General features: G+C 34.5%; 3 protein-coding genes across 4 annotated transcripts; 2 read left to right on the top strand and 1 right to left on the bottom strand.

Annotated features, from left to right (window-relative positions):
* Positions 1 to 382: 382 nt before the first annotated feature.
* Positions 383 to 3,380, bottom strand: LOC105130698 (ras-related protein RABC2a-like). Its single transcript, XM_011033319.1, has 6 exons — positions 3,033 to 3,380; positions 2,364 to 2,432; positions 2,024 to 2,089; positions 1,510 to 1,631; positions 1,162 to 1,290; positions 383 to 855 (listed from the first exon to the last, which is right to left on the bottom strand). The coding sequence occupies exons 1-6, from the start codon at positions 3,175 to 3,177 to the stop codon at positions 742 to 744; spliced, it is 645 nt and encodes a 214-aa protein (XP_011031621.1). The 5' UTR covers positions 3,178 to 3,380; the 3' UTR covers positions 383 to 741.
* A 4,326-nt stretch (positions 3,381 to 7,706) lies between these two features.
* On the top strand, positions 7,707 to 10,130 carry LOC105130820 (eukaryotic translation initiation factor 6-2-like; the record flags this gene model as incomplete). The annotated part of the gene is made up of 7 exons (XM_011033503.1): positions 7,707 to 7,866; positions 8,643 to 8,738; positions 8,788 to 8,832; positions 9,199 to 9,316; positions 9,570 to 9,644; positions 9,842 to 9,942; positions 10,042 to 10,130. Coding segments are annotated over 6 exons (522 nt in total), but the record flags the coding sequence as incomplete, so codon positions are not given.
* Positions 10,131 to 11,787: 1,657 nt separating this feature from the next.
* LOC105130697 (NAC domain-containing protein 78-like) lies at positions 11,788 to 16,104 on the top strand. Of its 2 annotated transcripts, none has more exons than XM_011033316.1 (6): positions 11,788 to 12,262; positions 12,629 to 12,906; positions 13,007 to 13,201; positions 14,596 to 15,102; positions 15,182 to 15,299; positions 15,489 to 16,104. In XM_011033316.1, the coding sequence occupies exons 1-6, from the start codon at positions 12,094 to 12,096 to the stop codon at positions 15,890 to 15,892; spliced, it is 1,671 nt and encodes a 556-aa protein (XP_011031618.1). In that variant the 5' UTR covers positions 11,788 to 12,093; the 3' UTR covers positions 15,893 to 16,104. The 2 variants fall into 2 exon arrangements, with proteins under 2 accessions (XP_011031618.1, XP_011031619.1); XM_011033317.1 differs by lacking the exon at positions 11,788 to 12,262 and adding an exon at positions 12,487 to 12,508.
* Positions 16,105 to 16,634: the final 530 nt, after the last annotated feature.

The raw sequence follows: 16,634 nt of genomic DNA, 5'->3' as shown, positions 1-16,634 counted from the left end.
TTATTGAAAAGTAGTAAAAAACAATTTGACGATTAGGGTGAATCGAGCATCATGCAGGTCTCAGCAGTGCAGGCCTATCCGATTATCATCTTTAAAGTAGATTTAAGACGGTTTCTGAGAAAAAAAAATATCTTGTATATTTTTTGAATAATTTGTTGTTAAATTTATATTTTTACTATTTATATCTAAAATTAATATTTATATATGCTCATTGTTTGTTTTTCCATTAGATGGAGAGAAAATTCCCTCCTGTTCTATAAGAGAGATCTAATTACCCATTACAGTCCCGTCCCATAAGTCCTTGTGATTAAGATTAAACTACTTGAAAATCATATGATTGCTCTCTTCCTCTAATCCAAAAGCCCAGTATTTTTATCATCAATTAAGACCAAGGTCTTATTTTCTGCACTCAACTCTGTGTATTCATTTTTTTAAAAAAAAAGTTTTTTTACAAATAAGAGTCTTAAACCCAAGACTCGAGGTGCAAAAGCCAGTTGAGCTATAAGTTCAGTGGCACTGTACACATCTACTTTGCTTCCCATGATACATCAAGTGAAAAAAAAAGACTTCCCAAAACTTCACGAATTACAATGGAAGCAGTAAAGATTATCACCAGAAGAGCTTAAAATTGTCTGCAGAGCAATGAGATCAGGCCACCCACATTGCCATTAGTAACGACTTATCTTCACTGATTTGCCACTACCTGAGCTTTACTGGATCCCGAGATTACAGGTACTTCAGTTAGGAGCAACAACTGCCACCACCACGAGGTGCTTGACATACTTGTTTGTCTTTCATAATCTGTTGCTTCACCACTACTGAGCCATTTTCCAATAAACTAGGTACCTCAAGTATCTGCAAAGCACAAGAATTTATCAAAATTTGAACGAGATGTTAAACAAACTGATGGCCGTAAAGCAAGCATTCTACATTTGTTAAGTGAACTTTTCAACTACGGTTTCCAACTACCAATGAAGTTCGTAACATTGCCATGCATTCTTTCATAAGAGTACGCTTGCAAGAGGGATTGAGGTGGTGTTTTACTCCTTAAGCATTCTTTCATAAGCTTTAACTACCATTACGAACTAACAGAGCATAATGCAAATTCAGGAGTTCAGAAAAATACTAAAAGTAAAGGGTGTTTCCTTCGTCAAGAAGTACCTTTAATGTGAGTTCTTTAAAACATTGCAAAACATTTTCACTGGTTTTGGCACTACATTCGAAAAATGAGCACTTGTGCTGTTGAGCAAGAGCCATGCCCTCTTCTCTACTTACAGCTCTTTCACTATCCTGAAAACATTGCATCATTAAAACAACCTACCCGTTAGATACACAGAAATTAAAGATATCATATAGTAAGAGAAACAAATCCAAGAATTGTCTCTCTAACTAAGTTTCAAAAATTTGAGAACCCGTGACCTCTCCAACATGGAATGCAATATAATCCATGGACTCCAATATTTTATGTGCAGCTATGCACTTGTCCGAAGCATCGGCCACTCAACTTACCCTATCAACTTTATTTCCAACAAGAATTTTGATGCAGTCATGATTGGTGGAGTAGAGCTCCACTTCCTTAGCCCATGTATCGGACAAGTTCTCAAAAGTTTCTCGCCGTGTCACATCATAAACTAAAACAAAATCAAAGCACAAACCAATCAAGACTTTATAGATCGTGCATATTGAAAGGAAAAGCTAACTAATATTGCAGTTAGGTATAGGCCTTATTTTCTTCCCAGTTCTTATGCATCAGCAGAAGGGAAGATAAGGCAGCCCTATAAGCTGTGCAACCTCGCATCTCACAAAATTTAAGGACCATCGATATGTTCAATTCTGCTTTACAGCATAATTGGCTTTCGCCTTAAGCATTTAAGCAACAATCACCATAGCATTCATATTTTGTACATTTTCAGCACTGCAATGACCAGTGCAAAATAATCATACCTCTGCGTGTGTTGTTAACTAACATTTTGACCAATCTAGGTTGTTTCAATTGTCCTATAATTATAGCTGGAATACATACCTAGGATAATTCCATGTGCACCCCTATAATAAGAGCTTATTAATGTTCCAAACCGCTCCTGCCCGGCTGCAATAAAACAGAACACATCATTTACACACCAATTATGCAATAATGTCTCCAGTGGAAAGAAATGCCCTGTCAACTCCAATTTGATACGTTTATCAAAGGGGATAGTGTTGAATTCCAATAAATCGTTGGCGAACTTAATTTCATAGTAGTATTGAACTTCTCTTTAGGTCTCAAAGCAGAGGGGATTAACAACGAACAGAGAAATAACATGTAATAAAATGGTTCCAACAGAGAAGTAACATGTAATAAAATGGTTCCATTTTATCATTACCTGTGTCCCAAATTGTTAACTTCAATCTTTTCCCACCAACAGTGAGCATCTTGACCTTAAAATCCACACCTGCACATATTTTAAACGTTTCCCTCTAAAACACCATAGCGTTTAGAGCAATTCAAAATTGAAGAATAATGTGAAACAAGCAGGGCTAGTGATTTTAGTGCACTCAATGGATCTAATTAGAGTTCATGGCATCATCCAATGTCTTCAGAAAATGAAGTTATCACATGAAGAAATTAATCAAACAATGGGGGAAAACGGCCACTGTGTTGTCTGTTATCTATCCATGCCTTTGAAAATTGCAATCACCTCATCTGCTATCCGAAAGACGTTACAAGGACAACCCAGAAGCCACTTGCAGGCACCAGTTGAGCAAGAATCCTGAAAGGTCCATTGCTACTTCAATCCTAAAAGGTCTACGAATTAAAACGAAGATTATTGATCCATGTCTAGGCACAAGCATGGGTGGCTCGTCTCTCCTAGTTCCAGTCAGAAAATTTACAAAAACTAAAACAAAAAAGTTTCACCAAACAAAAATAAACCAAATTGTCAAAATTCCTTGCATGTAACCAGAGGACAGCTACAGAGTCCTGCCTATGCTGCATATCCAGTGAAAACTTGCCACTGAAAGAAAGATAACCAAAAAGAAACGAAAGAAAGTACCAATAGTAGGAGAAAGGTCACGAACAGAGCTGGAGATGAAACTTAAAAGAAGACTGCTCTTGCCAACACCAGAATCTCCTATCAACAGAATCTTGAACGAATAATCATAACTATTATTCCCTCCTTTAGAAAAAGAACCCGCCATTCTTTCTCAATTGCTTTACACTCATAAGTATCAAGAACCAAACCTCAACCGGGCAGAGATGTTCTGTGCGTGAGTTTAGAGCTATTAAGAGGATACAGATTGAAGAGCAAGAGACCATAAAACGAAATGGGAAATTTCCTTAGCTAGAAGGGGACATAAATGGTGGGGCTGGCTGATTTCTGTTGGTTGATGATGATATATTATAAAGTAAGAATGAATATATGAAGATCTTACTCTCCGAGACAAACGTCTTCTTTGTTTGATAAAGATCTTAATCTCCGAGACAAACGTCTTCTTTGTTTGATTTTGAACTTCTCTGATTTTGATAGCTGCACGCGCCTTTGCAGGCTGCCCCTTCAACTTGCGCGCGCGCGCGCGCGCGCGCGCGCACACACACACACACACACACACACACACATATATATATATATATATATTTGGATTTAGGACATTAATTATTTTGTCTCCTCGTTAATCAACACTGCCCCTTGCTTAATGACAAATAAATAAAAAGAAAAAAATAATATTTTTTTAATTTCTCAATTTTGTCTGTCGTCATTTCTGATTTTGTTCACGTACATACAAGGTTTAACTTTAGATTATATCTACATGAAGGTTTTGTAAATTGATTAAGATAATCCAATGAAATTATTTGAGTACAATGGTTCATATTATTGCAAAGCCAACTAGTGTAGAGTGTTTTTTTGGTTCTTCAAAATTGAATTAGCTCGTATTTCTCTGCTTAATTATATCCTGTCTTCGCTATTAAAACCTTTGCTTGTTATTAAGAAAAATGTGCATGCTCGTTTATTGGACGAGAACAATTTATATTGATTGGTGCAATAGATTCCATGACATGATAATTAATTATAAGAAAATATGCGATGGTAAAAGGAATTTTGTTTTCAAAATAGCACTTTCTTGAAAAAAAAATGTTTTGGAAAAACATAACCTATAGAATTTTATTTTTTTAGTTTAATTTAAAATTTAAAATAATACTTATCCTGCAAATCAAAACAACTAATTCATGACATTTTATTCCTAATAATTATGATAATTATTAATAAGATTAATTATTTGTGGGGATTATAGTTATCAATCAAAATGATTAGTTGTGATCAATGTAAGTTTTTTTTTTTTAATGTAATAGGCTAATATTAACAATTATAATAACTATCAATAAAGATGAGCAGCTGTAGTCAAATAAGAATTCAATTAGGATTCTTACTAGGTTAGTTATAGTAAATTTATATTTCAATAGAATTCATTAACAATTAGTAATTATAAAAAAATTGATGTTAAAAGGACATCGGTTGTTTTATATATATATACTTTATATTTCAATAGAATTCATTAACTCAATAGATAAATTAGTAATTATAAAAAAAAATTGATGATAAAAGGACATCGGTTGTTTTCTTCATACATAGATATATATATATATATATATATATATATATATATATCACACATTTAAAAAATAGATAAATATGAAAAATAAAAGCTAAATAAAATAATTTTTTTTATTTCAATAGGTGTAATTATAATTTTAAAATCTGACAAGATTCTATAATAAATTTGGTTGCAATTCATTAATTATTTTTTTATTTTTTATCAAAACAAAATCATTTTAACTTATAAAAAATTAGGATTAATTGAGGTGATTCCGTGAAAATCTATAACCTGAATTGTAGGTTAGGTTGACCATCAGATCAAGTTTAAAAACACTATATGTAACCTTTACTTTCTTAACTGTTATTCTTTTAATCATGTTATTTTTTTTAAAAAATAACCTTTTTTTAAAAAAAATCTGATAAAATAAAAAATTTTATTTCTAGCCAAGCACAACATGATATTGTTTTTTAATCTTTATCATTTAATAACCAATTATCAATGCAGAAAATCTATTAATTAATTCAACAAACTGGATTCATATAATATTTTTTTATTAAAATAGAAAAAATTAAATTAATTTACAAAGATTTCATTAATTGCTTTGTTGAGTTGTAAATCTAGAATTAGTATAGAATCTCCATTAAATGACAGCCAAAAATCACCAAATAGTTGAGTTAAAATACTAAATAAAACGAAAAGGAAATATTGTCATGTCTACTGAGGAATAAAACACATTTTAAAAAAAATAATAAGATAGCATAATTTTAATAAATATAATTGATTTAAATTAACTCGTAGTGTATGAATTGTACGGTTTTAAGCAGAAGGGGCAAGAAAAGATTGAGTCTGAGGGTGGGCGAGTGCACCTTTACGCGCTTCGAAGGCGATGAGACGATGAGGAGGAAGGGAGGAACGGACTTGGCCATGAAATCAAAGGAACAATGCCACAGCTCAACAAGTGTGCAACATGCAAAAATTTCGCAAGTAACACGCAATCGTCTTCGGACAAAAAAAACTTAAAAAATCAGACGACACCACACCTGTTCCCCTTCACTGCCACATCATGGCTTCCACCATGCACCTTGTCAAACGTCACCAATATCTCTCCCGGACTCACCCTTTTGGTTATCCAATACTATTTATACATGTATTTGCATATAGTTACTGAGTTTTTTCCCCTTTTCAATCAATAATTTTTTATCAGCTGCTTAGCTTTCGTTCGTCCATTTTCTTAATCGGATCTTAGAGGACTAAATCATTTGCAAATTGTATATATTTATGAAATATTTCTTTTCCAATGTTTTTTTTTTTAAAACTTCATATCCCAGATGCCATGGAAGTGAAAAAACTTCATATCCCAGATGCCATGGAAGTTAATCCCAGTGATAGTCTAAACAATAAAAATCAGTTTTTTTCAGGAATAAACCAGATTAGTCGAATAGTGTGTGTGTGTGTGTGTGTTAGGTTAATTTAAACTCAAAATAATGAGAATATATATATAGTTATAATTTAGCACTAATTTAATTAAAACCGAGAAGATTTGAGTGATACTGAAATAAATTGAGTTTTTTTATATATTTAAATGATATATTTTAAGTTCTTTTAAAAAATTAAAAATCTGAACAAACTGATTTGAGAATTATTCTTACACTTTAATTTTTTAAAAAATAATCAAACTTCTTTCTATGTTTTTCAATCAGGATTAGTGATGTCATGTTTGTAAACAGGGAGAATGTGAAAGTTATTGATATGATTATGTCTGTAAAATAAAACAATCATTAAAAAAATCAATGGCAAACGGCAATATATATATAGAGAGGTTAGAGTAAGCCCATTACAGCTCTTGGGCATTTTCCAGAACATGGGCTTATCTCCCAAGCGATGACAATGAAGCCCAGATGATCATTCAAATTCAAAATCACGGTGATTTGGGCTGTCTTGGCCTGCAAGAGTAGGGTTACGGGGTCATGCAGGTAGCTGCCTCCCTTCTCACTCTTCCGGTTTTGAGCCGAACCAAGAGACATAAATTCATGGTTGTTACTCTTGGCATTTACGTAGAAAAAACCTAGATTATCGAGTCAATCCGAATTTGATAGAGTCGTTGGAAATCTATTCGAGTTAATTAGGTTCTATTAAATTAATAAATTTTCTAATTTAATTTAAAACTCCATCTATATCAGACTCTGAGACATGAATTTTGAGTCCAGTCAATTTACTGAGTCAACTCATTAATTCCACCACTTTTAATAAAATTGAATCTTGGACAAAACACCTTACCGGTGATGTCACTTCGGCCTTGATTAGTCTCTTTATTAGCCGAGCCAAGCCAACTTGCCGCTTCGAAAGCTGTAGGGCAGCACGCAGCTAGCTAGTCATGAGTCATGACCATAAACCCATCTGGTCAGAGCTGATCATGTTCTCCATGATGGAGGTATACGTGCAAACGAGAGCTGAAGGGAGTTATCTGGTTTGATACATGGTAATGGCAGGAATTAGGTCCCACGACCACGAGCCATTACTGGCCATCGTGGACGACTATATAATCAAAACTTAACGTTGATATTGTCTTTTTCTTACTTTTCAAGTAACAAAACGAAGGGCTCATTGTTATTAGTTTAACAGGACCAACTAAATCAGAATTTTTCAGATATTTTTAGAATCGGATTAAACTAAAAATTAGATTAATTTTCATTTAGTTCAGTTTTTTTTCTTAAAGAAAAACGGCAAAACCTTTACATTCTTTGGAGAGTTTTAAAACAATTTAACGGTCAAATGTGGTTGTATACAATTTTAAAAATAATAAATTATTAGTTTAATTTATTAGGGTGGGTTTATTTTTTAAAAATATTATTTATTTAATTATATAATAACAAAAATAATTATTTAAGAAGTCAATCACAAACTAAATTCTAGAATATTTATTTAAAATCATTATAATCTTATATAAAAATTCAATACAATCTATGAGGGTTATAGTTAAAATAAAAAGGTACTATAGTTAAAAACGAGGTATTATAATATGCACCTTGACTCAGAAACTGTATCAAAACATCTCTAGTAATTTGAAAAATAAAATAAAAAGGAAGAGAAGAGTTCAACTATAGCTTCCCCTCCAACAAGGGGAAAAAAACTAAAACAAGAATCCAAGAACGAAGCAAGGCGACATCGTGTTAAAGAGAAAGGCAGCGGCAATCGGGCATAAACAAATACCTTGGCGGGTGCAAAACCACACGACCCTCCATCCTCTCTCCTTCACAGACGCCAGTGTGTCCGGCATTGCAAAAACAACAAACAGTAAGCATAAATTTCTGTAATTTATTTCGATATTCAACTATTTATTATTTTTGTTCCTCGATCAACAAGAAAATGACGGCAATTAGGAGCCATATTTTGTTATGTTTTTCGCCTTGTCTTGATCTTGTGTTTTAGTTAGCTGCTCTGCCTTGTATTGGCAGTTTGAAATCCCCATAGTTTTTTTCCCCTTGTTGTGATCTTGATTCAAATGAAAAGAAAAATGAGTGATCACGGGGGTTTGACTTGGTAGCCATTAGGTTTCATGGCCTCTGTTTGGTTTCTAAGATAGTACTGGAAAATTAAAGTTACGAGTTCATGTTAACATCTGTAGATTTGATGACATATTGTGCAGTTTCCTTCCTTCTTAATTATTCTGTTCCCTGCTGTTATTTTTTAAAAAGAAAGTGGCGTTTCTGTTTTTCTTACAGCAACTCTTGTTCATCTCTTTCTGTCCATCTTTGTTTTCATCATTAATGGCGACCCGCAAGTTTATTACTTTCCTTGCTAGTTGTTTATATGATTACTGAATTTGTTCTTTTTATTTCAAGTATGATGTCATTAAGGAGATGGTGGTTGCTCCATCTGTGCGCCGCTTAATGCGTGAATTTGTGCAGGACTTCAGTTTGAGAATAGTTGTGAAGTTGGTGTGTTTTTGTTAGTTGACCAATGCGTACTGCTTAGTTGCTATTGTTGGATAAGAAAGCTTCTACAGGTAGTCTGAATTCTGAGCTGACAAGTTATCTGACTTACTTATAATGATTTGTATGAGACTCTAGAGTGTTGCAGCACTTTTGAGGCAGAGTTAGCTGATGCCATTCCTGTTGTTAAGACCTCAATTGCTGGCACTCGGATAATTGGACGGCTATGTGCTGGTGAGAATTATGAAGTACTTTAGTGATTGCAAGAGTACTCTTTTGGCAGGTAACAAGAATGGGCATCTTGTGCCTCATACCACCACTGATCAAGGTGAGTTGGATGAGATTCTGAAAGTAGGAACAGAATATTATAGCTACGTTTATAGCGCAGCTGTTTCAGCTAGATTATAGCATTGAACAATTGTAACATGTTTGATGGACTAGTTTTTTTGACATCACTCATGTGATTTTGTAGACGTACTGCAATGCAACTCTTGTTGGTATCTTACCTTTTACAATTTCCAATAATTTATTGTTAACAGTTGGACCTGCAAGCATCTCATGAATGGAAGAGAATGTCCTTTTGCTCATGTTTAATAATATAAGTTCTTTTGATCACCCACTTGATAGAAGACTTTGAACTCTCGGTTATCTGTTGGATATCTCATGTACTAATTGTTTTATGTTTCTCATGAAGAACTCCAACACTTGAGAAACATTCTACCTGATCAAGTAGTTGTTCTGCGGACTGAGGGGAAACTATCCGCCCTGGGGAATTGTATAGCATGCAATGATGACACAATGACCTTGACAGGGTAAAGTTCTATATCCATGAATTACTTGTTTCGTGACATAATAATTAAGCTGTTGTTATAATCATCTGCAAATATTGGAGATGTCTGAAAACAATTATTGATCTCATCATTCATTTAATTTCTCTGTAATGTGCTTAAGTTAGGGCTGGCTTCTCTCTTGGTTGGAGACCTGAAGTTAAGCTTGAAACCTGTCTAAATGAATTGTATATAAACTAACCGGTTCATCCCCTGTGTGCAATTCAATTGTTTGGAGATCCTCAAAATTGTCAAGAACAAACTCTTCGGGAGTAGCAGGTATCCCATTTCAGGCCCTGAAAGTGAATCACAGGTATAACATGGCTTCTTATTCCTACACCTGGTGGAACTTTGCTTTAAAATGTTCTAAAGAAAGGTTTTGTTAGAAGTTAAGAATATTTAAAAAAGCTTTCTGAAGAACACTTTAATGAAAGGCATAATATCTTATCACTTTTCATTGTTATTATTTTTTGGGTGCTTACATCTACTGTCACGTGCAACTTTCATCAGGAAACCGAGGAGATGTTCTAGGGGTTGAAGTTTTTTGGCAGACAATAGCTGGTAACATTCTTGTGGGGAGTTACTGTGCCATCTCCAACAGAGGCGGTTTGGTAAGAGAGACTGGCTTCCCCTTGAAGGCTTGAACAAACTTTTTATAGTTGTGCGATCACAGAACTTCCACTAAAATCTTGTGTTTGGTCTATGGACAGGTCCATCCTCGTACATCCATTGAAGACCTGGATGAGCTTTCCATCCTTCTCCAGGTCCCTTTAGTTGCTGTTACTGTAAACCGCGGCAGCGAAGTGATAGCCGCTGGAATGACAGTAAATGACTGGACATCCTTTGTGGGTCGGACACTACATCTACTGAACTATCTGTCATTGAAAGAAGTTTAGAGAATTCCAACCTATTTCCATTGTTGATGAGATAAGGAAATCATTAATTGACAGTTATGTTTGACCTGATATCAGCCATTCTCTTACCTGTCAATTGACACCTTATCCTCCTGTGATGCAAAACATCAAAACTTCATGATTCGGATTTTGTTATCTAATCAAGAATACATGCTTTCAGAATGGGTTTTAAGTTCCCTTTATGTTACTGGCTCACAATCTCTCTAGAATCGGTTGCCATTATTTGCACCTCCTCTCATATTCGCTGCCACAGGATATTTGCTCCTTGCTCACTCCTGTGTGGGATTCATGTTGCAAGTTAATTCAATGAGAGTTAAATTTTGATGAATTTTTTACACGGGCAACTATCACCCATTTCAAAACCAACAGCGAGATTTAGAAAGCTACATGAAGATATAAATCCAATTTTGAGTATTGTTCTTGTTGCCAAGCGGGGGTGTCATGGATTTGCCAGTGTAAATTCTTTTTTTATCTGACTGCTAACTTTTTTTTTCGAGGATGAATTGGTAAATTTTTCCTCAATATTTGCAAATTAGTCCATAACTTGGAAATACATCCTAACCTGCCAAGTCGTGGTTAATTTTTAAAGTATATTTATTTAAAAATATATTTTTAATATTAGTATATTAAAATAAATTTAAAATTTTTAAAAAATACAATTGTACTGTGTACTCAAGCATCCTCTAGTCAATAACTGTTATTTTTGTTTTTTAATCATAACTTTGATTGATTTGTCAAAATACTAGTTAACTTATTTAACATATGATGTAAATTTTGGGTCAAATCAACCCTGGAGCTGGATGCTACGAGAATGAGACAAAAACACGTGCAACTTCCGGTTTCTTTTTTTCAACGGAAAATAATTAACTATCACGTGAATTTAATGTAATATTAGATAATTATTATAGATTGTTTTTGTTAAAAAAATTATTTAGAAATATATTAAAATAATATTTTTTATTTTTAAAAAATTATTTTTAATATTAACACATAAAAATAATTTAAAAATACAATTTCAAACAATTTTTTTTAAATGATGATGAGATACCGTATAGACGCATAAACATACAACCCCTGTAAAGTCCAGTCAAAATACAAAATAAATAGAAGAATCCAGAAACAAGAACAAAGATTTTCCTTTGAGAACAAGAAAAGAATCAGTAAAACTCACGCCTACCATGAGGACATGACCGTCATTCCGTCCCCACCCCCTCTCTCCTCTCGCTCTCTCTCCTTTCCTTGACGGATGCAATTGCGTCAGTACCCTAACACCTGACTCACAGCCCGATCGTTTTCTCATTTAAAAGCGTTTTTCAAAAAAATGATTTTTTTAATTTAAATTATAATTTTTTTATATTATTTTAATATTAAAAATAAATTTAAAAAATAAAAAATATATATTATTTAGTGTGAAAAGCTACCAAAAAGCCCCATTCTCGGGTGCAATTTCAATTTCCCCACGCTTCAGTTTGTTTACACGCCACGTACTCAACTCAGCAAATAGGCCCCTTTCTAAACCCAAACTAGCCCGTCAAAAACCGCCACATTGCCATCAAGCGATACTTCACATGCCTCTCCTTGTCGCTTGAGCTTTTCCCTCTCCGAATTTTCCTCGAAAAAATCAACTCCTTGTTTGTGATTAAAAAGAAAATGAAAGAAAAGAAAGACTCTCACTTTTTGACGCCAAAATGATGGCTTCTCCTTCGTCTGTCTCGTGTCGACTTTCAGATTCCGATTGAAGCATATAAACCCTAACCCCAAGAATTTCGATTTTTTCTTCAATATTCTCTTCCGAAAACTACGTAGTCTTTTCTTTTAACCCTAAAACGAACTCTCGTTTTGATTTTGATGGGCCGTAGTGACTCGGCAACTTCACTCGCTCCGGGGTTCCGATTCCACCCGACCGATGAGGAACTTGTCCGGTACTACCTTAAACGGAAGGTCACTAACAAACCGTTCCGCTTCGACGCCATCTCCGTCACCGATATTTATAAATCTGAGCCGTGGGATCTTCCAGGTCGCAACTTTTTACAACTTTCTTTCTTTAGATCCACGTGTCTAGCTCTTTCCATAATTACGTGAATTCTTTGATTTTTTCGTAATTGTGAAGCAGTTGATGCCTTTCTTTTGTTTAATCGTAGATTAGCTAGTGATTTAGCTTGATTAGGTTTGATTTTGAATTAAAATTTGACTTGGGTTCTTATAATTATTGATAGGCAAGTAACTGGCTTTATTAGCTTGTCTTGACTGGGGTTTATGGATGGTAAAGTGATTTAATTAAGTTAAGAGTTTCAAGTTTGGTGATTATAATTTAGTCTTGCAATGATGGCTTATTAATCAATGATTATTATTGATGTGGGGATTCGGTTTGTGGATTTTGTAGATAAGTCGAAGTTGAAGAGCAGGGATTTAGAATGGTATTTCTTTAGTATGTTGGATAAGAAGTATGGAAATGGGTCTAAGACTAATCGTGCTACTGAGAAAGGTTACTGGAAGACGACTGGGAAAGATCGGCCTGTTCGACAGAACTCACAAGTTGTGGGGATGAAGAAGACCCTTGTGTACCATCAGGGTCGAGCTCCACGTGGTCAGCGCTCTAATTGGGTAATGCATGAGTACCGCCTTGTTGATGAGGAGCTGGAGAAAGCAGGAATTACTCAAGTGAGATTGATATCTTAGAAAAGATGTCTAAGCTTTTATTTTTATTGTAAATTTGTTGGGATTTTTTGTGTTGATTGTCTTGTGTTTTTTGGTGGGGAAGGATGCTTTTGTGCTTTGCAGGATTTTCCAAAAGAGCGGGACAGGACCAAAGAATGGGGAGCAGTATGGGGCACCGTTTATTGAGGAGGAATGGGAGGATGATGAAGTGCCTCTGTTGCCAAGTGAAGAGATGGTGTTGACTGAAGAAGCACCAGTTGGTGATGATGCATACCTGGAAATGAATGAGCTTGGCCAGGTTTGTACTCGTACAGTTACTTGTGGTAAATTATTTTGAATTGTTTGGTTGGTTGGAAATTAAATGGATCTCAGTATAGAAATGCATAAATTTAAGAAATTCTATTAGACCTACTCTATGAATTTGAGGTGTGGATGAAAACATTTACATGCAAAGAAGTTGACAAAAGTATTTGTGGGGAGTTCATAAGCATGGAATGCTATGTAGTTGCCTGTTTAGGTGGTAGTATCGAATCTTTGTATTTGCAGGGATTTCATAAGCATGGAATGCTATTTGGTTGCTTGTATAAGTGGTAGTACCAAATGTTGCTTATTCTGTACATTGTATATGCAAAGTTGTCATCATTTTAAACTCCAAATAATACATGTTAAAACTTCAAAATCATAGAATGCATATTTTGTCAGGGTAATAAGAAATCTGGATACAAGTTCTTAATCTAGAAGTGCTTGATCTCACATGTGTATATGTCAATTCTGTCCTTGATGAGACAATATTAAAACTTTTAACTTGTTTCCGCAGTCCTATTTTCTAATGATAGGTTTTTTTTTTTTTCTCACTTTGCTTAAGTCTGTGTAACTTTTTTGTATAAAAGGATTGCCACTTTTACATGACCACAACAGCTTGAAGCCATTTTTTCCATCTGATAATTTTCAAGGTGTTTTTGTTGAGGCTTGCAGTTCTCTCCAATCTCCTGAGAAAAAAGGATCTACTTTCCAGTTCTTGTGTTCTTTTTCCCCTTTTGATCAACTATGTATTGATTGCAGTTGCAAACTAATGCACCTAGTCTCTGTAACATGCTCTCTGGGGTCAATATGTCATCAGACTTCTCACGTTATTCCTCTGAAGGGCTAGCTTCCTAATAAGAGATACCATGCTTTAGCTGTATTTTGGATCGCTAAGCTATGTCATTTTATGTAGCATTTTTTTATTCCTTGACTTCTGTGCTTGGCAATCTTGGTTATTGCACCTAGGCTTGTCATATATTCGTCGGGGACTGCTTGTTCTTAGATGTATTGCCATATTCCCCCAAATGGACTCACTTTCTATTTAGAATTTCAGTACCTGGCTGTTAATTTGGATCACTAAGTTGTCCTTGTTTGCTCACTTTTTCTATTACTGGTTTATGGTAAAAAAGATTGAACATATCTGTCCTCCAACTTGTTGATTTGTCTTATTTAGAGTATATGCTGTGTTAGTCATGTGTTTTATCCATAGTGAAGATCTATAAATCTGTTGTGGGTGTGTTTTCAAGCATTGTCTGTTTCTTCAACATTACTTGTGATCCATGCTCCTTTGCCCAGCTTTCATCCATTAATCCATCATGTTTGCATTTCATGATTAAAGGCCTCACCACCAATTAAATTTTTCACTATTCTTTTTCTTTTTTTGGCCAGAATTTCGACACTGGAATTGCATCTGAAAATACTGCCCTTCCACAAAACTTCTACTATGGGGAAGCAAGCAACTATGTGGAGCAGCCCAGAAACTTCAGTGAAGATGATCTAAAGCCCATGTTAAGAGGGGCTGAAAATCGACATGGTCCATCTCTGCCAGCTGAAGAAAACTTGGACTTACCTGGGCAATATGAGACGGATGCAGTCAAAAATGAATACAATGCAGAGCCAATGAATAATGTGAATGCTGTTGATGTGAATTATTTGTTTGATGAATCATACTTGGATGCTCTCAATAATCTTCCACAGAGTGAAGGACTTTTCCTGGAAGCTAATGATCTTTCAAATCCCGTGGAGCCAGAGACTGGCGGAGATTCCTCAGGTTTTGACATGCTGGAAGAGTACCTCAATTTCTTTGATGCTGATGATGAGAATATGTCTTTTGATCCCTCTGATATCTTTGCAAGTGATATTGCTGTTTCCAATCAACAACCTCCCCCCCAAGAGGTAAGAATTTACTCAAATCTTCTTTGCTTAATTCACTGATTGAACTGCATGCGGCAATTAATTAGAAACTGCATAACAGGATGTCAAGGGTGGAACAGAGGAAGTGTTGAAGGCAATCCAAAAACCATTAGAAACACATGGCAACGTTGATCCGTCCTCATCAAAGCAAAAGCCAGACGCTATGGAATTTGATTCTGGTAAATTTAGATTCCGGTTTGTTTCATCAATACTCTTTATGGTTTGCTAACCTGTATCTGTTTAGGGATGTTAGATTTGTTTGATAGATCTACATGATTCAGTTGGACTCAATTTCGCCCACTGGCCACTATTTTTGACATTTCCATGTTTTTCTGGGCTCATTCTTCTGTATCTCATTTATGGTGCAGGTTTCAAATATCCATTCATCAAGCAGGCCAGTCACATGTTGGGGAAAATTCCTGCACCTCCTGCACTTGCTTCGGAGTTCCCTTCCAAGGATGCTGCTCTTCGCATACAGTCAGCATCTTCCAGCTCAATTCATGTTACTGCTGGTATGATAAGAATAGAAAACATGAGCTTAGGTGGCAATGGGGCGGAGTGGTCATTTGGCAAGAATGGGAATATTGATGTCATCTTTTCTTTTGGTTTGCCACAACAAGAAGGTGGTCCTGCCAGTTGGGTGCCGATGACTAGCTTATTCTCAGGCAAGGCAGAGTCTGTGGTGTCACGGGGTTGGCTCTTCTTGATGTTCTTTTGGGTCCTAATTCTCTCTGTAAGTTATAAAATTGGGACCTGTATCTGTGCCAAGTAAACTTAAGGTGAATGGAGTTGGCTAAGAGGTGCCCAAATCCTGTTTTTTGGTTGAGTATTTTAGGGATTTGTTGTTAGTTAATTCCATATAGATCTATTAGGACAGCTTGACATCAGGATAAACCATTACTTTATGATTGTTATTCTTGCTTGGCTTCATTTCACTGTAATCATATGAAATTGCTAGCAATGCCTTCTTACTGTTTTTTTTTTGAGCCGCCCTTCTGGGTTATTTGTTCTGAATTTTATTGACTTTTATGCATGGGAATCGTTGGGGGATTGTTTTCCATCCTCTACGTTGATTACTTGCTGTAGTTCTCTTTGTAGTTACTAGTTAGTGCAGATTTTAAGTTGGTGTATTTGTTTTTGCCTGTTAAATCTATATTTGAAAGAATTTTTTTTTTTTATTAACTTTAAATTTATTTGTTTTTAGTTTTTTAAATTATTTTGATGTGTAGATATGATATATGTTTTTAGTTTTTTAAAATTATTTTGATGTGTAGATATTAAAAATAATTTTTAAAAAATAAAAAAATATATAATTAACATGTTTTTAGATATAAAAATTAATTATAACTATACTTTTTTTAAAATCATTTTGATATATAGATATTAAAAATAATTTTTAAAAAATAAAAAAATATAATTAACATGTTTTTTAATATGAAAAATTATTTAAAAAATAATTATTATTATTTTTTCAAATAAGCTTTTCATCTATCTTTTTGGATGGGAAAATATCA

Source organism: Populus euphratica, unplaced genomic scaffold (genome assembly GCF_000495115.2).
Source record: "Populus euphratica unplaced genomic scaffold, PopEup_1.0 scaffold29.1, whole genome shotgun sequence".
NCBI lineage: Eukaryota > Viridiplantae > Streptophyta > Magnoliopsida > Malpighiales > Salicaceae > Populus > Populus euphratica.
This window is presented reverse-complemented; position numbering and strand designations above follow the sequence as displayed.